This window comes from Scardinius erythrophthalmus (genome assembly GCF_964197995.2).
Source record: "Scardinius erythrophthalmus genome assembly, contig: HAP1_SCAFFOLD_167, whole genome shotgun sequence".
NCBI classification, from domain to species: Eukaryota; Metazoa; Chordata; class Actinopteri; order Cypriniformes; family Leuciscidae; genus Scardinius; species Scardinius erythrophthalmus.
The window spans coordinates 25001-48657 of record NW_028296444.1 but is presented as its reverse complement, the minus strand read 5'-3'; the positions used below and the strand labels follow the sequence as shown (position 1 = coordinate 48657).

The 23657-nt window shown below is 42.4% G+C and overlaps 1 protein-coding gene across 1 annotated transcript in view; it reads left to right on the top strand.

The window, feature by feature from the left end:
* LOC308686286 (uncharacterized protein) overlaps window positions 1-23657 on the top strand; it is a gene marked incomplete at its 3' end in the record, with an annotated part of 76068 nt that overhangs the window by 35611 nt on the left and 16800 nt on the right. Inside the window, exons 3-4 of the mRNA XM_081394650.1 lie at window positions 3510-3614; window positions 3929-4033. Coding sequence (XP_081250776.1) covers window positions 3510-3614; window positions 3929-4033 — 210 coding nt within the window. The remainder of the gene's footprint in view (window positions 1-3509; window positions 3615-3928; window positions 4034-23657) is intronic.

Here is a 23657-nt window from a genome sequence, read left to right as displayed (position 1 = left end):
AGAACTGGCGCCCTATCTCCCTTTTAAGAATAGATTATAAAATACTTTCAAAGGCATTAACAAACCGCTTGAAAAATGTTATGGCTTCAATAATTTATGAAGACCAGTCTTATTGTATTCCAAGACGTTCTATTTTTGATAACGTTTTTCTTGTGCGAGATTTGTTGCATTTTACTGAGATTTATGGACTTGATGTGGGCCTTTTATCACTTGACCAGGAAAAGGCGTTCGACAGAGTCGACCACAAATATCTTTTTAATGCCTTATCAGCTTTTGGATTTGGAGAACAGTTCATCTCATGGATCAAGATACTTTACACAGATGTTTTTAGTATGTTGAAGATAAACGGAATATTAACATGAACTTTTCCTGTGCGCAGAGGCGTAAGACAAGGATGCAGCCTCTCAGGACTCTTATATGCAATATCTATCAAACCTTTATTGAGAGTTCTAAGAGAAAAGCTACAAGGTATTTCAGTCCTCAATCCCAATATATCAGAAACTACTGTAGTAAGGCTTATTGCCTATGCTGATGATGTTACAGTCATAATAAGATCTCAAGAAGACATTTTCCAATTGAGCAAGTGTCTGGACTGGTTTCAAAAAGCATCTTCAGCGAAGGTAAATTGAAATAAAATGGAAGCATTACTTTGTGGTCAGTGGCAGGAAGAAGTTCCACCTCATCTTCCACAACAGTGCCACTGGAACACAGAGGGATTGAAGATCCTTGGAATCTTTTTTGGCACTCAGCAGTATATGACAAGGAATTGTGATGGAGTGGTTGAAAAGATATTGGAACGATTGAAGAGATGGAATTGGATTCAGCCACAGTTATCATGTAGAGGCAGAGTTTTAGTGATAAATAACATAGCTGCTTCAATGTTGTGGCATCGACTGACTGTTTTAGACCCTCCAGCTGGACAGCTACTCCAGAAACATTTTGTGAACTTTTTCTGGGGAGGACATCATTGGGTTCATCCAGGCTTACTGAATTTACCTGTTTGAGGGTGGTCAAGGTCTCATTGATCTAACTGCTAAATGGAAAGCTATGAGATTACAATCAGCTCAAAAACTGCTGTATAACACTGATCCGCAACCATGGATTATGTTTGGTTTAGCAGTATTACGAGCAGTTAGTAAAATGTGACTTGATAGACAATTATTCCTTATTTCTAACAATGCAATTGAAGGTTTGGGTATAAATGGATTCTATCAGTCTGTATTAAGAGCATGGAGTATATTTAAGATAGAGAGAGAGAATCATTTTGGTCTTGAAGAACCACTTTTTCATAATTCATGGCTATGTCATCCGTCTAACTTGCCAAATATTGAAATTAACACTTTTATTTCATCTGGTGTTTTAAAAGTGGCAGATTTAGTTGATACAGAACATGGTACATGGTTTTGTGCACAAGAAATAACTAAACAAATGGGCAGGAAGTCAGAAAGGATAGTGAAGAATGTTTTAAGCAAGTTAAAATCATCATTTCCTATATCATTTAACAAATGTCTTGAAGATTATTTTGTTAATGGTTTAAATCAAAGTTTTTTTTCCTGAATTATTTGTAACACCATATAATTGGCAGGATAATGGGGATATGAGGCAACTTCTTTCCTTAAAAGAACTTCAACATACGTCATTTTCAGAAAGCAGTAGCGACTTTTGTATATAGCTTGTGTGAAGTCAAGATTTTGTGAACAACTTAAAAAATAAGACGGATACAAAATGTTATTTATTATTTAAAAGTTATTTATCTGTCCCTGATGTTCAATTACCTTCATGGCGTTTGTTTTAAAAGTCCATTGCCAAAACGATCAGGAGATTTACAGTGGCGTATCCTCGATTGCGCATTAGCAACAAAAACATTTTTGTTCAAGTGCAACTTTAATACATCTTCAGTTTGTCAATTTTGTAATGTATCGAACACTGTGTTTCACATTTTTTTCGATTGTTACAGAATTGTACCTCTTTTGAATCTCTTAGAAAATATATTTGAAGGTTTTGGTTGGAATTTTTCCAAAACAGTATTTATTTTTGGGTTTAAATTAGGGCTGCACAATTAATCGAATTTCTAATCGCGATTACGATTACAGATGCCACGATTACGTAATCGCTCAAAGCCGCGATTACAAAAGTAAATCCACTCTGCGTGCGTGTGTTTAGAGCATGTTATGTTATGAGAGGCGAATCACGACTACTTAAGAAAACCCAGCACAATAGGAACTACCAGGCAGTGACGTAAGTGTACGCTGAAATAAAAAGTATTTCATCTCAGAAAAACGGATGTTCCTTTCCTGCTAATAGCGTACACTCTTCAATTGCACGTGCAAATGCGGCGGCGCGCGCTGTGTATCTCTTCACTGTATATAAAGTGCAAAGGAAACTATGAGCATGCAACTTCGTTACGTTGTAAATTAGTAAGTCACGAAATAAAAGTAAAATACCAATAAACCACGTTACTGGTCTGGTACGTCGTGTGTTAGCTGAGAAAGATTTGCATGCAGGTATGATTTTCATTCTATTCACCAGGAGCAGTTTCCATGTTTCATTGACAGTTCTAGTTAGTATTGTGTATTCACCATGGTAACTGTCATTTCCATATTAACCCTAAAATGCCACTTTATTTTCACTTTGCGTTATTTTTTATATTTATAAATGACTGTGGTGGCTCATACCAACATTGTATTAACAAAAACTAGTTTGGGACTGCCATTTAATAGCTTTAGCATAGGCCTAATGTTTATTTATTAGTAGTTTTTACTATTAGTCATATTCTTGTACTTGTGTGTGTGTGTTAACAATTTTTGTGTAAACATGTATTATAATATGCCTATGAAATATGTATCACAATATATATGTAAATTGTGATAATCATAATTAATAATCACAATTACAATTTCAAGGGAATAATCGGCAATTATGATTTTTGTCATAATCATGCAGCCCTAGTTTAAATATATTAAGTATTACACCACCTCCAATTTTTTAATTGGTCAAGCGAAGATAACTATTTGGAAAGCATATAAAATCGAAAATGAAGATAAAAGAATCAATATAGTAGAATTGTTCGAAGCTTTGGTAGAATCCAGAGTTAAAATACAGTATGAATTTTATAAAATGAACAATGATATAATCTTTTTTTTTTTTTTAAAGTGGTGTATAAATGCAAATTTTATTTTTGTGAATAATGATGATAAATGGTATGTTTCAATGAAAATTTGAAGGAATTAATATTGAATTTAAAATGTTATTTATTACTCATTGTTATTAAGTGTTGTTATGAATTATGGAAATGTGATAATCATTGTATAATATGATAGAAAAATAAAAAGTGGTTAAACGTCTCTCTCTCTCTCTCTCTCTCTCTCTCTCTCTCTCTCTCTCTCTCTCTCTCTCTCTCTCTCTCTCTCTCTCTCTCTCTCTCTCTCTCTCTCTCTCTCTCTCTCTCTCTCTCTCTCTCTCTCTCTCTCTCTCTCTCTCTCTCTCTCTCTCTCTCTCTAATATATTAGTGTAAGATCAGGCTCACCTGTGTCCAGCTTTGTGTCTGTGAAGAGTGACAGTTCAATAGGTCCCCCACCTAACTTCCGGGAAGAAACACCATCAGCAACTGAAAGGTATTACACATGTTTTACATGACAAGGTTATTTTTGCTCATTTCTCACATTTGAAGCTTCTTGCCAGCAAAACAGTTTCACACAGACAACCATAGGGGGCATAAAATTACCATGGAAAGACATTAGGCAACCAAACAAACATAAATACATCTATCCATCATAAGTCTTAAGAAGGACAATCGTGGGGCTATTCTGTATTTAATTACACTAAATCATCCTCAAATGATACAAAAGAACAGCTGGTAGTAAAGTTTCTCTCTCTCTCTCTCTCTCTCTCTCTCTCTCTCTCGCTCTCGCTCTCTCTCATATATTAGTGTGAGATCAGGCTCACCTGTGTCCAGCTCTGTGTCTGTGAAGAGTGACGGTTCAATAAGTCCCCCACCTAACTTCCGGGAAGAAACACCATCAGCAACTGAAAGGTATTACACATGTTTTACATGACAAGGTTATTTTTGCTCATTTCTCACATTTGAAGCTTCTTGCCAGCAAAACAGTTTCACACAGACAACCATAGGGGGCATAAAATTACCATGGAAAGACATTAGGCAACAGAACAAACATAAATACATCTATCCATCATAAGTCTTAAGAAGGACAATCGTGGGGCTATTCTGTATTTAATTACACTAAATCATCCTCAAATGATACAAAAGAACAGCTGGTAGTAAAGTTTCTCTCTCTCTCTCTCTCTCTCTCTCTCTCGCTCTCAATTCAATTCAATTCAATTCAAAATTGCTTTATTGGCATGACTGTACATGTTACAATATTGCTAAAGCTTGGAACACATAGAATAATTATAAAGTACAAAATAATACAATATTATAATATAACTTAAATCTAAATGTACAACTTAAATTAATTGTACAAATTAACAGTGTAACAAATTATAATATCTGTGAACATTTTACACCACAGTGTTTTAACATATACACACACGCACACATCACTGAAGGTCACTGTGGTGGACAGTAGGGAAACACACTGAGGTCAGACACACACATCACACACACATTCACCTGCCGTCTCTCAGGCTGTGGCACACACACATATCTGGCAGCCAGTGCTGCTGTCTGTCCCTCTCCTAGGAGGATCTTTAACTGATCTACTTCAGTCATGGCTGTAAAGTTCTGTATTGTGTTAGTGAGTTTGTTAAAGTAGAGTTCTCTGACTGAACTGTATTTGTGACAGTGAAGGAGGAAGTGCGTCTCTGTCTCGATCTCTCCTGTCCTGCAGTGAACACACACCCTCTGCTCTCGGGGTAACCAGCTCTTTCTGTGTCTGCCCGTCTCGATGGCGAGACTGTGTTCACTCAGCCTGTACCGGCTCAGGATCCGTCTCTGCTTTGTGTCTCTCACACTCTGGAGATATTCTTCCAGTTCATAATTTGATTTCAAATTTCGATAGAATTATAATTTACTTTGTGTTTTAGTTTCCTGATCCCAATGTTCCAGATATGTATTTTTAGACTGTTTGATAATTTGGTTTGTCCTGATGTGTGTGTGAGAAGCAGTGCTGGTCTGAGACTGGTTAGTGTTAGTAGGGTTAGTCCGGTTAGTGAGTCTCAGAACCAGCTGACTGAGGAGACTCTTTTCGGGGTTCAGTTCTTGGGTTTGTAGTGCTTTAAAATGTAGCGATTCTGTGGGACTTGATTTTAGATGCATCCAGAATTTGAGGGATCTTTTTTGCATATTAATAATCAATGGGAATCGGCCTAATTTTGCCCTGCATGCATTATTGGGTGTTTTCCTTTGTAGTTTCAGAATCATTTTGCAGAATTCAGTGTGTAGGGCTTCTGTTGGATGCCTGTCCCATCTAGTGTAGCTCTGATCACTGAGTGGACCCCAGACCTCACTTCCATACAGCGCAATGGGCTGAGTTACACTATCGAAGATTTTACACCAGATTGGAATCGGTAATTCAATGTTTTGGAATTTTTTCTTAATTGCGTATAGAGCTCTTCGAGCTTTATCTTTGAGAGCATTCACTGCCACACTGAAACTCCCCGATGCAGTGATGACCAGGCCGAGGTAAGTGTACTGCATCGTGTGCTCTAGGGCGGTGCTGCCTAGGCTGAACTGGTATCTGTGTTCCTGACATCTGGGCTTCTTCTGAAAGAACATAATGTTGGTCTTGGTGAGTCTGACTGCCAGGGCCCAGTTCTGGCAGTTCTCCAGCAGGTCCAGGTGCTGCTGTAGTCCCTGTGCAGTGGGTGACAGCAGCACCAGGTCGTCTGCGTACAGCAAGAGCTTGATGCTCCTGTCCTGTAGAGTGAGTCCAGGGCCCGTAGACTGCTCCAGCTGCACCGCTAGTTCATTAATGTAGATGTTGAACAGCGTTGGACTCAGGCTACAGCCCTGCCGCACTCCTCTTTTCTGGGTGAAGAATTCTGTGTGTTTGTTTCCAATTCGTATTGCACATTTGTTGTTCGAATACATTGATTTTATAGTGTCATAAACTTTACCCCCTACACCACTTTGTAAAAGTTTGTAATATAATCCGTTGTGCCAAATAGAATCAAATGCTTTTTTGAAATCGACAAAGCATGCAAATATTTTTCCGTTTTTTGTCTGTTTTACGTGTTTATTGATTTGGGTGTGTAGGGTGTAAATGTGGTCAGTGGTTCTGTGATTTGGAACGAAGCCAATCTGACTCGAGCTCAGGACATTGTGTTCGTTAAGGAAGCTTACAATTCTGTTGTTTAAAATACTGCTAAATAACTTCCCCAGATTACTGCTCACACAAATGCCTCTGAAATTATTAGGGTCCAATTTATCTCCACTCTTATGAATTGGGGTAATAAGTCCTTGGCTCCAGATGTCAGGAAAACAGCCTGAACTGAGTACAATGTTGAACAGTTTGTGCACGGCCGCCTGCAGCTCAGGTGTGCTGTGTTTCAGCATCTCTCCTAGAATGCTGTCAGGACCACAAGATTTCTTTCCTTTTTGGCTTTTGAGTTTGTTTGTCAATTCTTCATGTGTAATTGGGAAGTCAAGTGGATTTTGATTATTTTTAATTGTCTCTTCAAGAGTTTGTAGATTTTGTTTGATCAGATTATAATTATCATTAAGTTGGTTTGATGGGATTTCTTTATACAAGTTTTCAAAATGATTTGTCCAAATTTCTCCATCTTGTATTGGCAGGTCTTGTGGTTTCGTTGTGCTCAGATTGTTACACATATCCCAGAACTGATTCTGATTTATTGAATGTTCTAATTCTTCTATACTTTTGGTCAGATGGTGTTGCTTTTTCACTCTAATTGTGTCTTTATATATTTTTAATTTAGAAAAGTATTCAGTTCTTATCTCAGTGTTGTTTGGTTCTTTATGTTTCAGATTTGATAATTTTCTAAGGTGTTTTCTTAATGTTTTGCATTCTGAGTCAAACCATTTTTCATCTTTTGGAGTATTTTTAGTGTATTTTTTGCCTTTCTTTTTCAATTCACTTTTATATGCTGCTTTTTTAAATATGTAATTGATTTCGTTTGTAGCCGAATTAACACCATCTTTAGTTGTTTCGAATTTCTTATTAATGAATGTATTTATTAGATTTTTTAGTTCTTCAGAACTGAGGGCTTGCACAAATTTGTCTGCGCTGTCTGGAGCCCATCTGTAGCTCTGCTGGACCGGATACATTTGGCAGGTTTCCGGCCTGTTTTGTTCTGGTGTGTGATGTGTTTTGATATAGATGTTAGTTTGGTTATGGTCAGAAAGCGGAGTTTGCTGTTTGACAGTGAATGCATTGAAGGAGGAAGGGTCCATGTCAGTGATGGCATAGTCAACTACACTAGCTCCAAGACCTGAACAACACGTGAACCTCCCTAAAGAGTCCCCTCTGATCCGGCCGTTCAGTATGTACAGGCCTGAGGCTTGGCAGAGCTGCACCAACTCTCTACCGCTTTTATTAACGGTTTGGTCAAGGTTGTTTCTCGGTGGAAGTTTTCTTGTGAGACTCGGGGGGTTTTGGCCAAACACATATTCATTGCCCTTTGGATCTATGACATCAGGTTCAGATCCAGTTCTGGCATTAACCCTCTGGGGACCACAAACGCGCCCGCGCGTTTTGCTCGTTTTCTTTTTTTTAGCAATGAAAATAAACACTAAATGCTCGTGTAATACATTTTTTAGAAATTCAGGGTCTGTGCTTTTAGAACCAAATGTTGAAGAGTGAAGACCCTGAATATTCCAGCAACTTATTTGAAATGAACGCATTTGTATTCTAAAAGAAAAACCTATTTGGTGAGACAGAGAGAAGATAAGGTGAAGCTACATATGAAAACATACAAAACATTTTACATTAGTGCACTTTTTTTTTTTCTCAGTAGAGCACTGTGTGTGTTCTTATCTGTTCAGGAGCTGGTTGCACAGTGTGTGCATTATCTCTCGGATCTGGCTCAACTCGCCGGCAGGCGTGGGGCTGGAGGTGGAGGGTGGAGCGGGGGGCCGGGTTAAAGCTTCAGCGTAGCTCTGTGCTCTTGGATGGAGGGGTTTATCTGGGTGTGGGGGGTTTCTTGTTTTCTTCTTGCTAATGGGGACTTGATGGCCAGCAGGTGGACGTGGGGTTGGTGACTGCAGGTTTACAGGTGTGTAGTGAGCCATAGGTGGGTGTGGATGTGGTGGATGATGTGAGAAGCTCGTCCAGCCGACGTCTCTCCTCGCTAGGGTCGGGGGGTTGTGTCTGGGCATGTAGGGGTGATTCCTCGCCGGGGTCGGGGGGTTGTGTCTGGACATGAAGGGGCGAATGGGCCGGTAGTGTTCTGGAGTCGGTAGCAGATGTCTCGTGATGATGGGGTGCGGCCCAGGGCTGCATCTTTAAGGGTCCTTGCAAAAATGCGCACTGCATCTCTGTGCAGGTGGAGTCCATCGTACAGGTGCTGGAGGCCGATGTGGTGGTGGTGGACCAGGTGCACGTTTGGCAGTGCAGAGCATCTACGGGAGATTTCAGTGTTGATGTTGTGGATGATGTTTGGTGGTGTGTCATGTCGTGGGAGAAGTGTGGAGATAATGATCCGGGATTCTGGGAACTTTTTGCTGGTGATTTCTGCCATTTTTCTGACCGCATCAGCAGTGTTGTTGCGCAGCGAGTGAAGGTCATTGGTCCCGGTGTGGATTATGACGCATGAGGGGTGTCCTGTGAAGTCTCTGATGATCTGCTGGGCGTGGCCAGTTGTGCTGCATCGTTTTGCAGAGACTTTCTGATGTGGGAAGAGTTTCTGTGGGTCCAAGAACTTCCCATTAGAGTCCATGAGGAGGAGAACATCTGGATCAGGTTCTGGAGGGTGGGCGGGGGAGGGTTGTGTTTCTGCAGGTGTCTGTGTGTGTGTGGCAGGCTCGCTGTCTGTGTTTGTGTAGTCTGTAGTAGGAGCTGTACTGTGGTGAAGTGTGTTGTCTTCTGTGTTTTACTGGAACTGCTCTCTCATCTCTTGCAGCTGTCTGGAGAAGTTCTCTTCTTTTCTCTCGTTGTCCTCCTCTAGCTTGCACATCTGTGCGCGGAGAGCTTGGTTTTCTCCTTGCAGTTCTCTGAGAGCTCTGTGGAGTTCAGTGATGGAGGAGTTGGTGTCTTTCTTCAGCTGCCTGAGCTCATCTTTGAGCTCTTGGATGGAGATGTTCGTGTTGCGTGTGTCTGGGAGTTTGGCTTGAGTGTGTTCTCTGAATTCAGTGAAGTCCAGTTCCAGCAAAGCAAAACTGTCTCTCAGTCGACAGTCCAATGATGAAGGTGAAAGACTCGCTGGGCCTTCCTCCTCGGAGTCTGTGCTGTTTGCGTGAGGCTCGTCTCTCTCCTCCTCTACTCTGGCCTTCAGCAGGGGGAAGATTTCCTCGAATGAGTTCAGGCTTGCCTCATTGCCTTGCAGAAGGAAGGTGCCTTTAGTGTAGTAGGTTATGGTGAGGATTGGGTTGTCTGTGTCCAGCATTTCATCTTTGCATTTAGTTAATCTTCCACCTCGACCGATTCCTTCTTTAAAAATGTTCTTGAATTCCTCACAGATGGCTGATTTCCATGCATTTATCAGGGTGGTGAAGAAGATAAGGTTGTTCTTGATTCTTCTCCCATTGAGTTGAATGTAGTCAGCATACAGAAGATCAGGGTTGTCTCTGAGAGTTCTCTTACGAGAGGTTCTCTCGTACTTGTGTAATATCTTACGCTAGGGGAAAACCTCTTTTCCTCGAGATATTGAAGCCAAAAATTATCCTAAATTTTGCAATAATGTAAAACGCATTGCAGCAGCATGCAGACATGGGCGAGACAGCTCGCGCGCCCATTGGCTGCTCTGCGGCAACTGCATCAGCCTATCGAGAGAGGCCCCTCATGACGTCAGAACCAAATGAGGGTGCTTCGCGCCCACTACGTCATGTCCCGCCGAAAGCGGGTGGGGCTGGGCTATAAATACGGCCCCGAGAGGCTGGTTTGGTCAGTTTTTCATCTCTTCAGCGAAGCCCACGCATCGCTGGATCCTAGAGAGGAAGCCGCGCCGTCTGATTCAAGCACTCAGCGGGATTAGTGCTACATCTGAAGCTGCTGGTCGACAACTCGCCGCCTTCAGTCGCCGTTCCTGCTAACGCTTTCCGGCGTTATATATCCTTTTTCTCTGCTACTGTGTTTTGTGTATGTGTGAGGGATTTATCTGGGTAGCCGTAAAAGCGGCGTTTGTGTGCAGGCAAGCGGGCTGTGTCGCCGACTTGTTTACTGCAGAATACACTGGAACAGTCGCATTTACTGGAACTGAACGAGCGAGAAGTTGCCATAGAAACAGAGAGCGTCAACATGCTGGCGTTTGTTTGCAGTCGTGTGTGTATTGAGAGTATTAATGTACTCTCATTTCACTAAAAGAGCCGGGTGTCTTTTTCAAGACGCCCAATTCCCCCCCCCCCCCAACCCGCAAAGCTCGCCGGTGCGCCCGCTTGCTTTGCCTGCTTAGGGGATGATACCCGCTCTCCCTCTGTTCGAGCCGCGCAAACCGTGCCGTTCACAGGGGATGTCAGGAGCGGACGGTAACGGGGCTAGCTTTCTCTCTCCCTCTGTTTGAGCCGCGCAAACTGCGCCGTTCACAAGGGACGTTGGAAGCGGACGGTCGGGGTTAGTTTTTCTTTACGTTACAAGAAAGCTACCCTGCCCCTGCGCCCCATTCACGCGTCACTCTCCGGCGAAAGGAGAAAAGAATGTTTTAGTCCCGCTGAGGCCGAACTGACATCAATTTCTCAGTTCCCTGATCAGGCGACAGGAAATATCAATATTGCAGCAAACGAGCCTGTTATATACACGCACGCCTGCAAGCAAACGCCGAAGAAAACATGTTGACGCATCGAGAGACCGGTGTTCGAATCCCGGTCTAACGGCAGATAAATTATGCCGCCAATGCTTCGCTCTGTCAGTTCCCTGCAAGGCGACTGCAGATGTGCATTTTGCAGCCAACGAGCGCGTTCTACAGCCTGCTCGCCTGCACCCAAACACCGTTTCTATGGTTCCCGTGCATCACTGGCGAAACGAGAAAAGACTGTTAGTCCCGCTGCGGCCGGGCCGACCTACATTTTCTCACACATTTCTCATTCCCCTCTGAAGTTCAGGCGACTGGAAATGTCAATATTGCAGTGAGCGAGCCTGTTGTAATACACGCACGTCTGCAAACAAACGCCAGCATGTTGATGCTCTCTGATAATATTCGCGCTAACTGAATACCTATGTGTCTTCCCCTGTGGCCCAGTGGCAGATTCTCAGACTTTCGCGCGAGAGACCCGTGTTCGATCCCGGGTCTACCGGCAAATAAAATTATGCCGTCAATGCCCGCTCTGTCAGTTCCCTGAAAAGGCGACTGCAGATGTGTATTTTGCAGCCAACGAGCGCGTTGTACAACTCGCTCGCCTGCACCCAAACACCGTTTCTATGGTTTCCATGCGTCAGGCGACTGGAAATGTCAATATTGCAGTGAACGAGCCTGTACTAATACACGCACGACTGCAAACAAACGCCAGCATGTTGACGCTCTCTGTTTCTATGGCAACTTCTCGCTCGTTCAGTTCCAGTAAATGCGACTGTTCCAGTGTATTCTGCAGTAAACAAGTCGGCGACACAGCCCGCTTGCCTGCACACAAACGCCGCTTTTACGGCTACCCAGATAAATCCCATGAGAGTGTATTTTCTGGTGTCCCGGCCACGGCCGATGGCGTTATGAGTGTAGACAAAATGCCCACTGCCCAGTGCTCATTCCTACACACAAACACAGCCCGTCACACAGGGCTCGCACACATGAAATCGACCCAGATCGATTGCGCATTAAACGTGGTAAATGTGCCCACTGCCCAGTGCCCACAAACACTACGTTCTGCATGTCTCAAGGTTTCTGTAAAAACGAAACCAACGTGCATTCGCTCTGCTCAGGCGGACAATGCTCTCAGTGTTGTAAATGTGCCCGCTATCCCGCGCCCACATTCACACATGGACATGACCGGTCCTACGGGACTCGCCCAGCCCTCCCCCTATCGGTTGACCACCGCAGAGGAGTAGAGCGCGGGCAATCTGCCCGCTGTTATCAGCGCGCCCCCTGCCTCAAATGCCATAAGCGCGACGCTTATGTTGCAGCACACCGAAGCCCCTCTGTCGCTGAGCGACCAGAGCGCGCTCTGCATTCAACCCCTCACCCATTCTAGATCTAAGGCAACTGAACAGAGTGCTTGCGAAGCGACAGTTCAGAATGCTCACAACCAGAAAAATCCTCGCGCAGATTCGCTGAGGAGATTGGTTTGTGTCAATAGATCTGAAAGGCGTATTTTCAAATACAGATAGCGTCACGCCACAGGCGATATTTGAGATTCGCCTTTGAGGGCCAGGCATATCAGTACACAGTCCTACCGTTCGGCTTGTCCCTAGCACCCCGTACATTTACGATGTGCATGGACGCAGCGCTCGCACCCTTCAGACTACAGGGCATGCGAGTATTGAACTACTTGGACGATTGGCTGATTCTAGCTCAATCTCACTCGAAGCTCATAGAGCACAGGACCATTTTACTCGACCACCTCGAGAATCTGGGTCTCAGAGTCAATTGGGTGAAGAGTTCTCTGTCCCCCAGACAGATAATTTTTTTTTTCTGGGCACAGAACTGGACTCGCTGTCTATGATAGCGTGACTGTCACCACAGCGCGTACTGGACATTCAGCTTGCAGCGAGCTCTTCCGCTGCGGCGCATCGGTCCCGCTCAGGAAATTTCAGAGGATGCTAGGTCTCATGGCCTCAGCATCATCAGTACTTCAGCTGGGCCTGCTTCACATGCGCCCGCTACAGTTCTGGCTGAAAGCGTGAGTACCGTGCCGAGCGTGGGCTTCCAGTCTGCTTCGTCTCAAGGTCAATCAGAAATGCATCGCAGCTCTGAAACCTTGGAAAGCAAACGACTGGTACCGATCAGGTGTAAGCCTGGGGACTTCCTCGAGTGTGAGGGTGGTGTCTACGGACGCATCTACCTCGGGATGGGGAGCGCTGCTCGAGGGCAGACCGTTCTTCGCCCAATGGTCAGAACGGGAGAGGCTTCTGCACATAAACTGCCTCGATATGTTGGCAGTAGACAACGCGCTAACGCGTTTTTGTCCCCAAATAACAGGACCACGTCCTGGTCCGCTCGGACAACATGTCTGTGGTGTCCTACATAAATCACCAGGGCGGCCTCAGGTCCTGAAACCTGCACAGGCTGACAGAACGCCTCCTGGTGTGGGCTCAGTGCAACCTGCTCTCGCTGAGAGCAGCGCACGTGCCAGTACTCCTAAACGTAGGACCAGACAGACTGTCCAGGAACAATGTTCCGACAGGCGAGTGGTCTCTACACCCACAGACAATCCAACTGCTGTGGAAGAAATTCGGCAGAGCGGAAGTAGACCTGTTTGCGTCTCAAGAAAACGCTCACTGTCTGGAATTTTTCTACAAGAGCAGGGACGCGCCGGCTCATGTATGGCCCCGCCGCCCGCTCTATGCCTTTCCTCCCATCTCTCTCCTGCCTCAGGTGATAGAACGGATCAGGGAAGAAGGATGCTCAGTGCTACGCGTAGCGCCGTTCTGGAAAAACCAACCCTGGTTCCCAGTTCTGATGCAGCTAGTGAGCACTGCCCCATGGCCACTGCCAGTGAGGAGGGACCTCCTCTCTCAGGCCAAGGGCTCAATTTGGCATCCTCGCCCAGAGCTGTGGTCCCTTCATGTTTGGGCCATCAACGGGTACCCGCTGACCTCCCAGAGGGAGTGTTAAACACGATCACGCAGGCTAGAGCCCCGTCTACGCGACGGCTCTACTCCTCGAAATGGTCAGTGTTCTCCAGCTGGTGCACAGCTCGTGGCGTGTCACACCCAGACTATGGGGTGACGGAGGTACTCTCCTTCCTACAGGAGCTGTTGGATAAGGGCAGGACCCCTTCCACGCTCAAAGTTTATGTGGCGGCCATAGCAGTGTTCTCAAAAACAATGCTTGGTCAGTCAATAGGAAGGAACGATTTAGTCATCAACTTCCTTAGAGGAGCTAAGAAACTGAATCCTCCCAGACCTCCCTCAGTCCCTGTATGGGACCTTTCTACGGTGCTGGAAGTCATGAAAGGTGACCCATTCGAGCCTTTACAGACGATTGATCTTAAACACCTGTCTTTCAAGACAGTGTTTCTTCTGGCTCTCGCTTCAGTGAAGCGCATAGGGGACTAACATGCGCTCTCAGTAAGAGCGACATGCATGGAGTTTGGGCCTAATGACTCAAGAGTTATACTCAAACCTAGGCACGGTTATGTTCCAAAATCCCTCAACACACCGTTTTAGGGCGCAGGTCATTTCCCTGTCAGCCCTACCGGTCTCTGACGAGGAAGGAAATGCGAGCTTCCTTTGCCCAGTCAGGGCATTAAGAGCTTATGTGTCTCGCTCATCTGTCTTCAGACAGACGGAGCAGCTCTTTGTTTCGTTCAGCGGACGTTCCGAGGGACTAGCCGCGTCGAAACAGAGCTTATCCAGATAGATAGATGACGCCATTGCGCTGGCGTACACTTCCAATGGCATGCAGTGCCCGTTGGGTGTCAGAGCGCACTCCACGAGAAGCATGGCTTCATCGTGGGCCTGGTCAAATGGGATTGCCTTGCAAGATATATGTATGGCGGCAGGCTGGGCCTCCCCGTCTACTAGGGCTGTAACGATACACCAAACCCACGATTCGGTTCGTATCACGATTTTTGACCCACGATTCGGTTCGTATCACGATTTTTTTGGGGTGGGGTGGGGGAGAGAATGATTTTTATAAAAACAATATTTTTTATTAAATAACATTTGTAAAACCTTTACAAACTGAACACCAAAGAACAAGATTAACTATGCAAATTATTAACAATATAAATAGCCATATATACAATAAATAAATAGCCAAAGCTATAACACTTCTGTTTTCTTTGTAACAAAATACTGTTGAAAAACAAACAGAACTAAACTCCATTGTGGTGATGATTCGAGCATGTTGAAAATTCTCCTTCAATCAAGTTCTCTTACATTTACAAAGTAGGCTAATTTAAATGGCTACTGTTTCACACTGTGGTAACTGAGGCTTACTGCCTGTGCTGCAAACCACCAATCAAACCTTCCAAGTTGAGGTAAATTGTGTTTTTTCTTGCTTTTCCCCAGTCTTAAAGTGAAAAAGATAGTATTTAATTAAATACATTTATGGTGAGATTACTACAGTACATTTTATTTAATTAATCGCATTTATTGTCAATCTGTTTTCATTTTGACCACGAACCATGCGCTGTCACTTTAATTCAGCGCGTGCAGCACAAAAGAATTACTCGTTGCGGAAACGATCGCTGCACTGCTGTATACGCACGGCAACTGGAACGGATCGACGGACGGCAACCGCGTGCAGTGTGAAAGCTCTAACCTGTTAACATGGGTAGGCTAAGGAAAAAATATGCACCGCATACGCACTGCAAATGGAGTATGTGTGAAACGGCCGTTACTCTGAGAGTTGGAAGCTGTGTCGCGATTTTGCCTTCTCACATCGCGAAACAGGATTGTGGATCCGAGTGTCGCGATTTCGATTTCATATCGCGTATCGTTACAGCCCTACCGTCTACATTTATAAGGTTTTATAACCTAGAGGTCCCCGCTTTGCAAGCTAAGTTGCTCGCGGTCTAATTTTTCAGTACTGTCTGCCCGATGCTATCGGCTCAGGATGCTGAAACTGCTGGAGCGTCTATATACTTCTGTGGGCAGTGTGTAAGTCCCCCAATGTTTATCAGTCCAGGCCGAGTTCGCCCTGGCTGTGTGGAACACTTGATATAATCTGCTCTTATTAGAGCTCTATATTACAGGAATGATGCTATTCTAGCCCCTCTTCCCGGATTCTCTGTGAGTCCCTTGTGATTAGGCACTATATGAGCCCCGGGCACATGCCCTTGGGACTTTAGTGTTATATCTCAAGCACGCACAGCGTTTTACACTGTGTTCCCCTAGCGTAAGATATTACGCAGTACGAGAGAACCTCTTGTAAGAGAACGTACTCGGTTACTAACGTAACCTCGGTTCTCTCTAGAGAGGGAACGAGTACTTGCGTATCTTGCCGTGCATGCGTCATGTTCTGATTCGCTTCGGCGATGAAAAACTGACCAAACCAGCCTCTCGGGGCCGTATTTATAGCCCAGCCCCACCTGCTTTCGGCGGGACATGACGTAGTGGGCGCGAAGCACCCTCATTGGTTCTGACGTCATGAGGGGCCTCTCTCGATAGGCTGATGCAGTTGCCGCAGAGCAGCCAATGGGCGCGCGAGCTGTCTCGCCCATGTCTGCATGCTGCAATGCGTTTTACATTATTGCAAAATTTAGGATAATTTTTGGCTTCAATATCTCGAGGAAAAGAGGTTTTCCCCTAGCGTAAGATATTACGCAAGTACTCGTTCCCTCTCTAGAGAGAACCGAGGTTACGTTAGTAACCGAGTATGTTTTCTCTTTGTGTTTTTTTTCTGGCCTGTACACTTCTGCACTTCTCAGGGTAAAGCACCTCCCTGCACTCTGCCTGCGCTGGGGTTGCCATGGTGATCGGGCTGGGGGCTGGGCACTGAGCCAAAGCTGCAGCTAACTTAGCTTTTAGCTTGTAATAATGAGAGATTTTACCAGAATAAAGCCAAGATATACAGTTTTTGTGCAAGATTTTTGCCAGATAAAGCTCATCTCTCTGTTTAGTAACTGAAGATCAAAAATTGTGTGAAGTTTTTCAGCTGTAGTTCCTTTAAAAAAGCCTTTCACGTTTTGGAGGGAAAACTCCAGTTAGCTGTTAGAGTGGTGATCCAGCATAGATATAAACACTAGATGTCGCCTTGTATACGGCAGTTCATTGGAACGAATGCGTCAATAGAGCCGCCATCTTGGAACAGGGGATCCCCTCCGCTTTAATGCATCAGCGTCAATGTAGGCAAAGGTCTAACGGAAATAAAATCACCATAAATCGTCATGAATGCGATTTTCTAGTTTTTATGGTTCGTTCCAACGGTCAGACGTGTATTTATCATTGAGTCCAGAGGAAATTTAAGGTTTTGATATTAAGATAATTACTTCTTTTTCAAAATATAATGCATAGTGCTTGCGGCCTAAGTTTATTAGTCACATTCTTCCACTTGAGTAAACTTAGAATAAACTATTGCTATATAATACATATATAAATGAGCAAAACTTGGCCACTAAATATTTAATATTCAATTATTTTAATGATCACAATTAATTTTTTTATTTTATTAAATTGAACAAGCGCAACATTCAGCATTCAATCAAATATTCTAAAAGATGTTTTATTAAGAATAATGTTATTTCAACATAATAACTCGTTATTTCGACATAATACGTGTGCGTGCAACAAGCAAGAAGTGCATCTGTAAATCCGGTGACGCGTGATTTTTATTAATAAACTTCTGACAGTGTTGACTCGGCTGCAGAGATGAAGTTGACGATCGCCATCTCTGTAGTGAACGCGCCTAAAGAGAGAAATGCACATTATGAATTACATAATCAGAGAGTAACCTAGCTTTTTTCTTTCGTTTTAAATTATTTCGTTTAAAGACTATTTAAGCTTTGTGTATTTGATGTATTTCTCATGTCTGTGTGAGGCATAGGCTGAGTTTCGTTAAGTTAGGATGAGATGCGCTCCAGTTAACGTGCAATAAGTAAGTGACCGCGCGGACGCCTCCATAATTATATTAACAGGCAATTTGTTGATTAATAAAATTTATTAAAATTACGATACAATTTATACAAAACGAAATTCACTTTAAAGAAAGGCTTTAAACAGTTGACATTTTCACAAATTTCAGTGTCCTTCCACACCTCCATCTTTGCAAGGAAAAGAAACAAGCCCTTGAGCCCACTGTAGCCGTGTGCAGAACTCACACATACATAAGATTTGTGGAATTGTATGTATAATAATCATGGATGTACTGTTTGAAGATTGACAGGGAAAGGTTTAGCAAACTATTTGGACTGTACAGGTTGAGCGCCAGACTTTTTTTTTTTTTTTTTTTCATTAAAAGGTTTGATACAATCGGTAAAAAAAAAAATCAAAAGTTAAGAACAACACAGCACATCACAGCCAAAAGTGGGTATTGAGGATCAACTCCTGCATATTGTACATTTTAAACACAAGGGTTATTTCAAATAATATCTAAAGAGTACAGCACATTCACAGTTCATTAGCTGTGCGAGAATCACAGTTCATTTTCTTCCTCCAAGCAGAGAAATGTAGCTACACTTAACTTATAAAAAAACAACTTGACTACTACCATCCACAGAGTAAATGTAATCCCATGCTGTCTGGTTTAGATTTCGTTCGTGTGAACATCCATACGCAGCACAAAAGTCCGGTATCATCCATGAATTCGAAGTACAGTCGGAGATTGCAGCGTTACCTAGCTACTTCCTATGGCAAGACCCCTGTTCCAAGATGGCGGCGGTTTTGACGCATGTTTAGAACCCCAAGGCGACATCTAGTGTTTATATCTATGGGTGATCCAGTAGCCAGATGCTAATCCACAGGTTCAAGTCGTCTTTCTTTTATGAAAGTGAATTTTCTAGTAAAAAAAATCTGTATTTACCCGAATCCAAGTTGTTCCTCTGTTCAATTCAATTCAATAAAGCTTTATTGGCATGACAAAAATACATTTGTATTGCCAAAGCATGAAAACAACATATAAAATGATGATTTTGAACATTTAGTACAGAAAATAATAATTCAATTAAATAAAAATAATAAATAAAAATAGTAAAACAGTTTATGAACATTTCAAAATTCTGTGAACAACTTAGAATTCAGAATTCAGTGTGTAAGTGTTTGTGTGTTTGTTTTGTGTACGAGCGTGTGTGTGTGTGAGCGCATCACTGATTAGTCGTCAACTCTCTCTTTTTGTGGCAGGCATCGATGTATCTTGCTGCTAGTATGATACAATCTCTTTTTTCACCTAATAGGTGTTGAAATTGTGTTTTGTTGTTCAATTTTAGGAAGTTAGGGCAAAGTATTTCAAATTGTGTTGAAAGTCCCTCTAATGTCCTCATAGTTGGGACAGCTGGTGAGAAAGTGTTGCTCTGTCTCCACCTCTCCCTGGTCACAGTACGGGCAGACGCGTCTCTCTCTGGGCAGCCAGTTCTGCCTGTATCTGCCCGTCTCGACCGTCAGGCTGTGGTTGCTCAGTCTGTACCTCGTCATTCTTCTTCTGAGTCTCTCTCTCTCTCTCTCTCTCTCTCTCTCTCTCTCTCTCTCTCTCTCTCTCTCTCTCTCTCTCACTTCCGGTGTGATTGTTGGGAGTGAACGGAGCGTGGTGAGGGTGAGTGTGTTTGTAGCTGTGTGCTAGGAACTTTTTTTCTATCTTCTATCTTTTTGTGTGTGTGTGTTTGTCTTGTATGTGTTGAATCGTTTGGCTGTTCGTATTTAGGGGAGGTTGCATCTGCAACCAGCGTTGAGCTGGGAAGCATGACGAGTCGAGACGCAATGAGTTATGAAAATCTAACCCGCCGTCATGGAGTGAAAGTAGATTCTAAAATTAGTGTGGAACAGTGTTGTTTGGCAGTGGGGGAGATTGTAGGACATGATAATGTCGTCTCGGCATCGCGTATGAACAGTGCAATCGTTATTTTTTTTAAGTCAATTGAAAAGGCAAACGAGGTTGTACAAAGTGGTGTGGTGTTGAATGGTTCGTTAGTACCTGTTCTGCCTTTGAGTAGTCCGTCTAAAAAAGTAATACTGTCCAACGTACCTCCGTTTATCAAAGACGAAGTACTGATGCAAGAATTATCTCGTTATGGAAAGTTGGTCTCCCCTATTAGAAAAATCCCTTTAGGGTGTAAGTCACCGCTGGTTAAACATCTAGTCTCGTTTAGAAGACAAGTTTTCATGGTGCTGAAAAACGGCACTGACGAGATTGATTTGATTTTTAAGTTTAAAATTGATGGGTTCGATTATACAGTGTTTGCAACATCTGATATTACAATTAAGTGTTTTAGTTGTAATAAAATCGGACATCTTGTTCGAGAGTGCCCGAATAGAACCGAGAGTGCGGGTGCGAGCACAAGCTCGGAACAAGTAGTTTCTGCGGTTTCTTCTGCGGAGAGCGCGGGTGACGCGGAGAGCGCCGGTACGATCGCAGAAGTTACTGAAGAAGAGTCGGGTTTAGTTGTAGCTGATGGAATCGAGTCTAGCACAACAGAGAATGTTGCTAAACCGTGTAAAAGTGACACCTCTCAACTGTCTGATGAACAGTTTGAGCAATCTGAAAACATTTGTGTAGCAGACATTGAGGAAATGGATGTTGAAGGCAATGTGGTTGGTTTTGAGACAGAAGTGGGATCTGTCTTCAAAATCCCAGTTAAAAGAAAGAAAAAAAGCTGTGGAAAGGTTTTTAAACAAGTAAGGAGAGATGATGGTGGTAGTGAGAATGTGGGTTCTGACAGTGATGGGAATTCCTCTGATTCAAATTTGTCTCAGTGTTCTAACTTGTCTTTTACTTCTCAAAGCGAAAACTTGAGTTGTTTGTATAAAGCTGAAGACATTAGCAGATTTCTGCAAGAAACAAAGGGAATGAAAGGTGTACTAGTCGAAGATTTTTTTCCTGATTTTAAACAATTTACAAATGATGTGAGGTTTTTAACAAAAGAAGGAGCTTTTCAAGATGTAGAGGTTTATCGTCTCAGAAAAATTGTGAACAAACTTAAAAAAAAAATCAAGGATGATGAATTTGCCAACGGGTAAAAAATGACAAATTTTAAAATTGGCACTTTAAACTTAAATGGTGCCAGAGATAGTCATAAAAGAATGATGCTTTTTGAGTTTATCAGACAAAAACAGATTGATATTGTGTTCCTGCAGGAGACGCATAGTGATTCTAAAAATGAGATAGATTGGAGAAAAGAATGGGATGGGCAGATTGTTTTAAGTCACAAATCCTCTATTAGTGGGGGGGTTGCTGTTCTATTCTCAAAAAACTTTTTACCTTTATCTTGTGAAGTAGATGAAATAATTGAAGGTCGGTTTTTAAAAATTAAAGCTAAATTTGAGAAAACGATTATGGTACTTATGAATTTATATTTACCTAATAAAGGATCAGAAAGAGTTCTTTTCCTTAAAAAAGTAGATGTTGTTTTGAAAGGGTTAAAGCCTGAAGAGTTGTTATTTATAGGCGGAGATTTTAATTGTACTGTCAATGCGCTTGATAGAAATCATATAGAACCAAGTATTGCTTCTCAGAAATCTTTAATACAACTTATAGAAACACATGATTTATGTGATATATGGAGAAGTATGAATCAAGGTGTCAGACAGTATACTTGGGCTCATAGTACTGAACACTTAATCTCTTTAGCACGACTTGACAGAATTTATAGTACTCAGCACCAACGCAATTCTTTTAAATTTTGTAAAATTATTCCAGTGGGGTTTTCCGATCATAACTTAGTTCTGTGCAGTGTTTTTATTAAGTGTGTTAAGTGCAAAAGTGCATATTGGATTTTTAATAATTCATTGTTAAGTGATAACAATTTTATAGAAAGTTTTAGTTTTTTTTGGGAAAGTATTAAACAGCAAAAACTTTGTTATGCTTCTTTGCAACAATGGTGGGATTGTAGTAAAATCCTTATAAAAGATTTCTGTCAAAAGTACACTCTTAATGTTACTCGGGACATAGTTCAGTCAATGAAAAATTTAGAAACGGAAATTGGGGCTTTACAGGATGTAATAACGTCCAAAAATTATAGTAAAAATCATATTGATGACTTGAAAAAGAAAAAAGCAGTGTTGGCAGACCTGTTGGGAATAAGAGCACAAGGAGCTCTAGTTCGTTCGCGTTTTGAAACTGTGTCTCAAATGGATGCTCCTTCAAAATTCTTTTTTAATTTGGAAATGAAAAAAGGTCAGAGTAAAATAATCCATTCTTTACGGTCAGCTACAGGGCAAGAATTGACTGAGCCTGCTGATATAAGAAGCTGTGTGGTTAGTTTTTATTCTGACCTTTATAAATCTGAACTGGTGGAGTGGGATGCAGATGCTGATTATTTCTTGGATGGACTGCCAAAGGTGGATGAGGAGTCCAACAATGATCTACAGCAGACTTTGTCATTGCAAGAGATGCATTCTGCCATGATGACCATGGAAAATGGTAAATCTCCAGGAATTGATGGGCTAACTGTCGAGTTTTATAAAGCTCTATGGCCCATCATGGGAGAGGATTTGCTGGCAGTTTTTAATGACAGTCTGAAAAGAGGAGTGTTGCCTCTAAGCTGCAGAAGAGCAGTCATTACACTGTTGCCTAAGAAAGGCGATCTTCAGTGCATCAGCAATTGGCGCCCAGTTTCACTTCTATGTTCAGAGTACAAAATTTTGTCTAAAGTGTTGGCTTTAAGACTTAGTAAAGTTTTAAGCCAATTGATTCATTCTGACCAGTCTTATTGCATTCCTAACAGGTCCATCTTTGATAATATTGCTTTAATTAGAGATGTTTTGGATGGTTCTGAATTATTTGGAATTAACTGTGGCTTGATTTCTCTCGATCAAGAGAAAGCTTTTGACAGAGTTGAACATCTGTTTTTATGGAATACTTTGGAAGCTTTTGGTTTTAGTCCTTCTTTTATATCAATGATTAAGACTATGTATTGTAACGTTGAGAGTGTCCTTAAGATTAATGGTGGTTTGAGTGCTCCATTTAAAGTTCAGAGGGGAGTTAGGCAAGGATGTGCAATGTCTGGAATGTTATATACCCTAGCTATTGAACCTTTACTTCAAAAGTTAAGAGATCATTTAGAAGGTCTAGTTTTTCCCAATTGTTATAATCGTTTATATTTGTCTGCTTATGCTGATGATGTTATTGTTTTTGTAAATGGAAAAGATGATGTAGATAAGATGGGGAAAATTGTTGATGATTTTAAATGTATTTCTTCTGCTAAGGTCAATTGGGGGAAAAGCGAAGCTCTATTAGTGGGGAATTGGAGTGGAGTTCCTCCCACTTTACCTGGAGGTTTACGTTGGAAAAGAGGAGGGTTAAAATATCTTGGTGTTTATCTGGGGAATGAGAGTTTCGTAAAAAAAAACTGGGAAGGGTTATTTGAGAAAATCAAAGGACGATTCGAAAAATGGAAATGGCTACTCCCCCAGGTATCGTATAGGGGGCGTATTCTTGTTATTAATAATCTTGTGGCATCATCTTTGTGGCATAAATTTGCTTGTGTGGACCCTCCAAATACGCTTCTTGCGGACATTCAAAGAGAACTGGTGAACTTTTTTTGGGACAATTATCATTGGACTACTCAAAGCATTTTGTATTTGCCTAAGGAGGATGGAGGGCAAGGACTAGTAAACCTCGTAAGCAGAAGAGCCACTTACCGTCTCCAATTTATACAGAAGATTTTAATGGGACCTTATACACTTGCATGGAGACCACTGGCATTAAGCATCTTGAGGAGAGTGGGCAATATGGACATGGATTTAACATTGTTTTTAATGGATTATAGAAAATTGAATTTAACTGGAATTCCTGTTTTCTATCAAAGTTTGTTTAAAGTGTGGGGTCTTTTTCAAAATCGG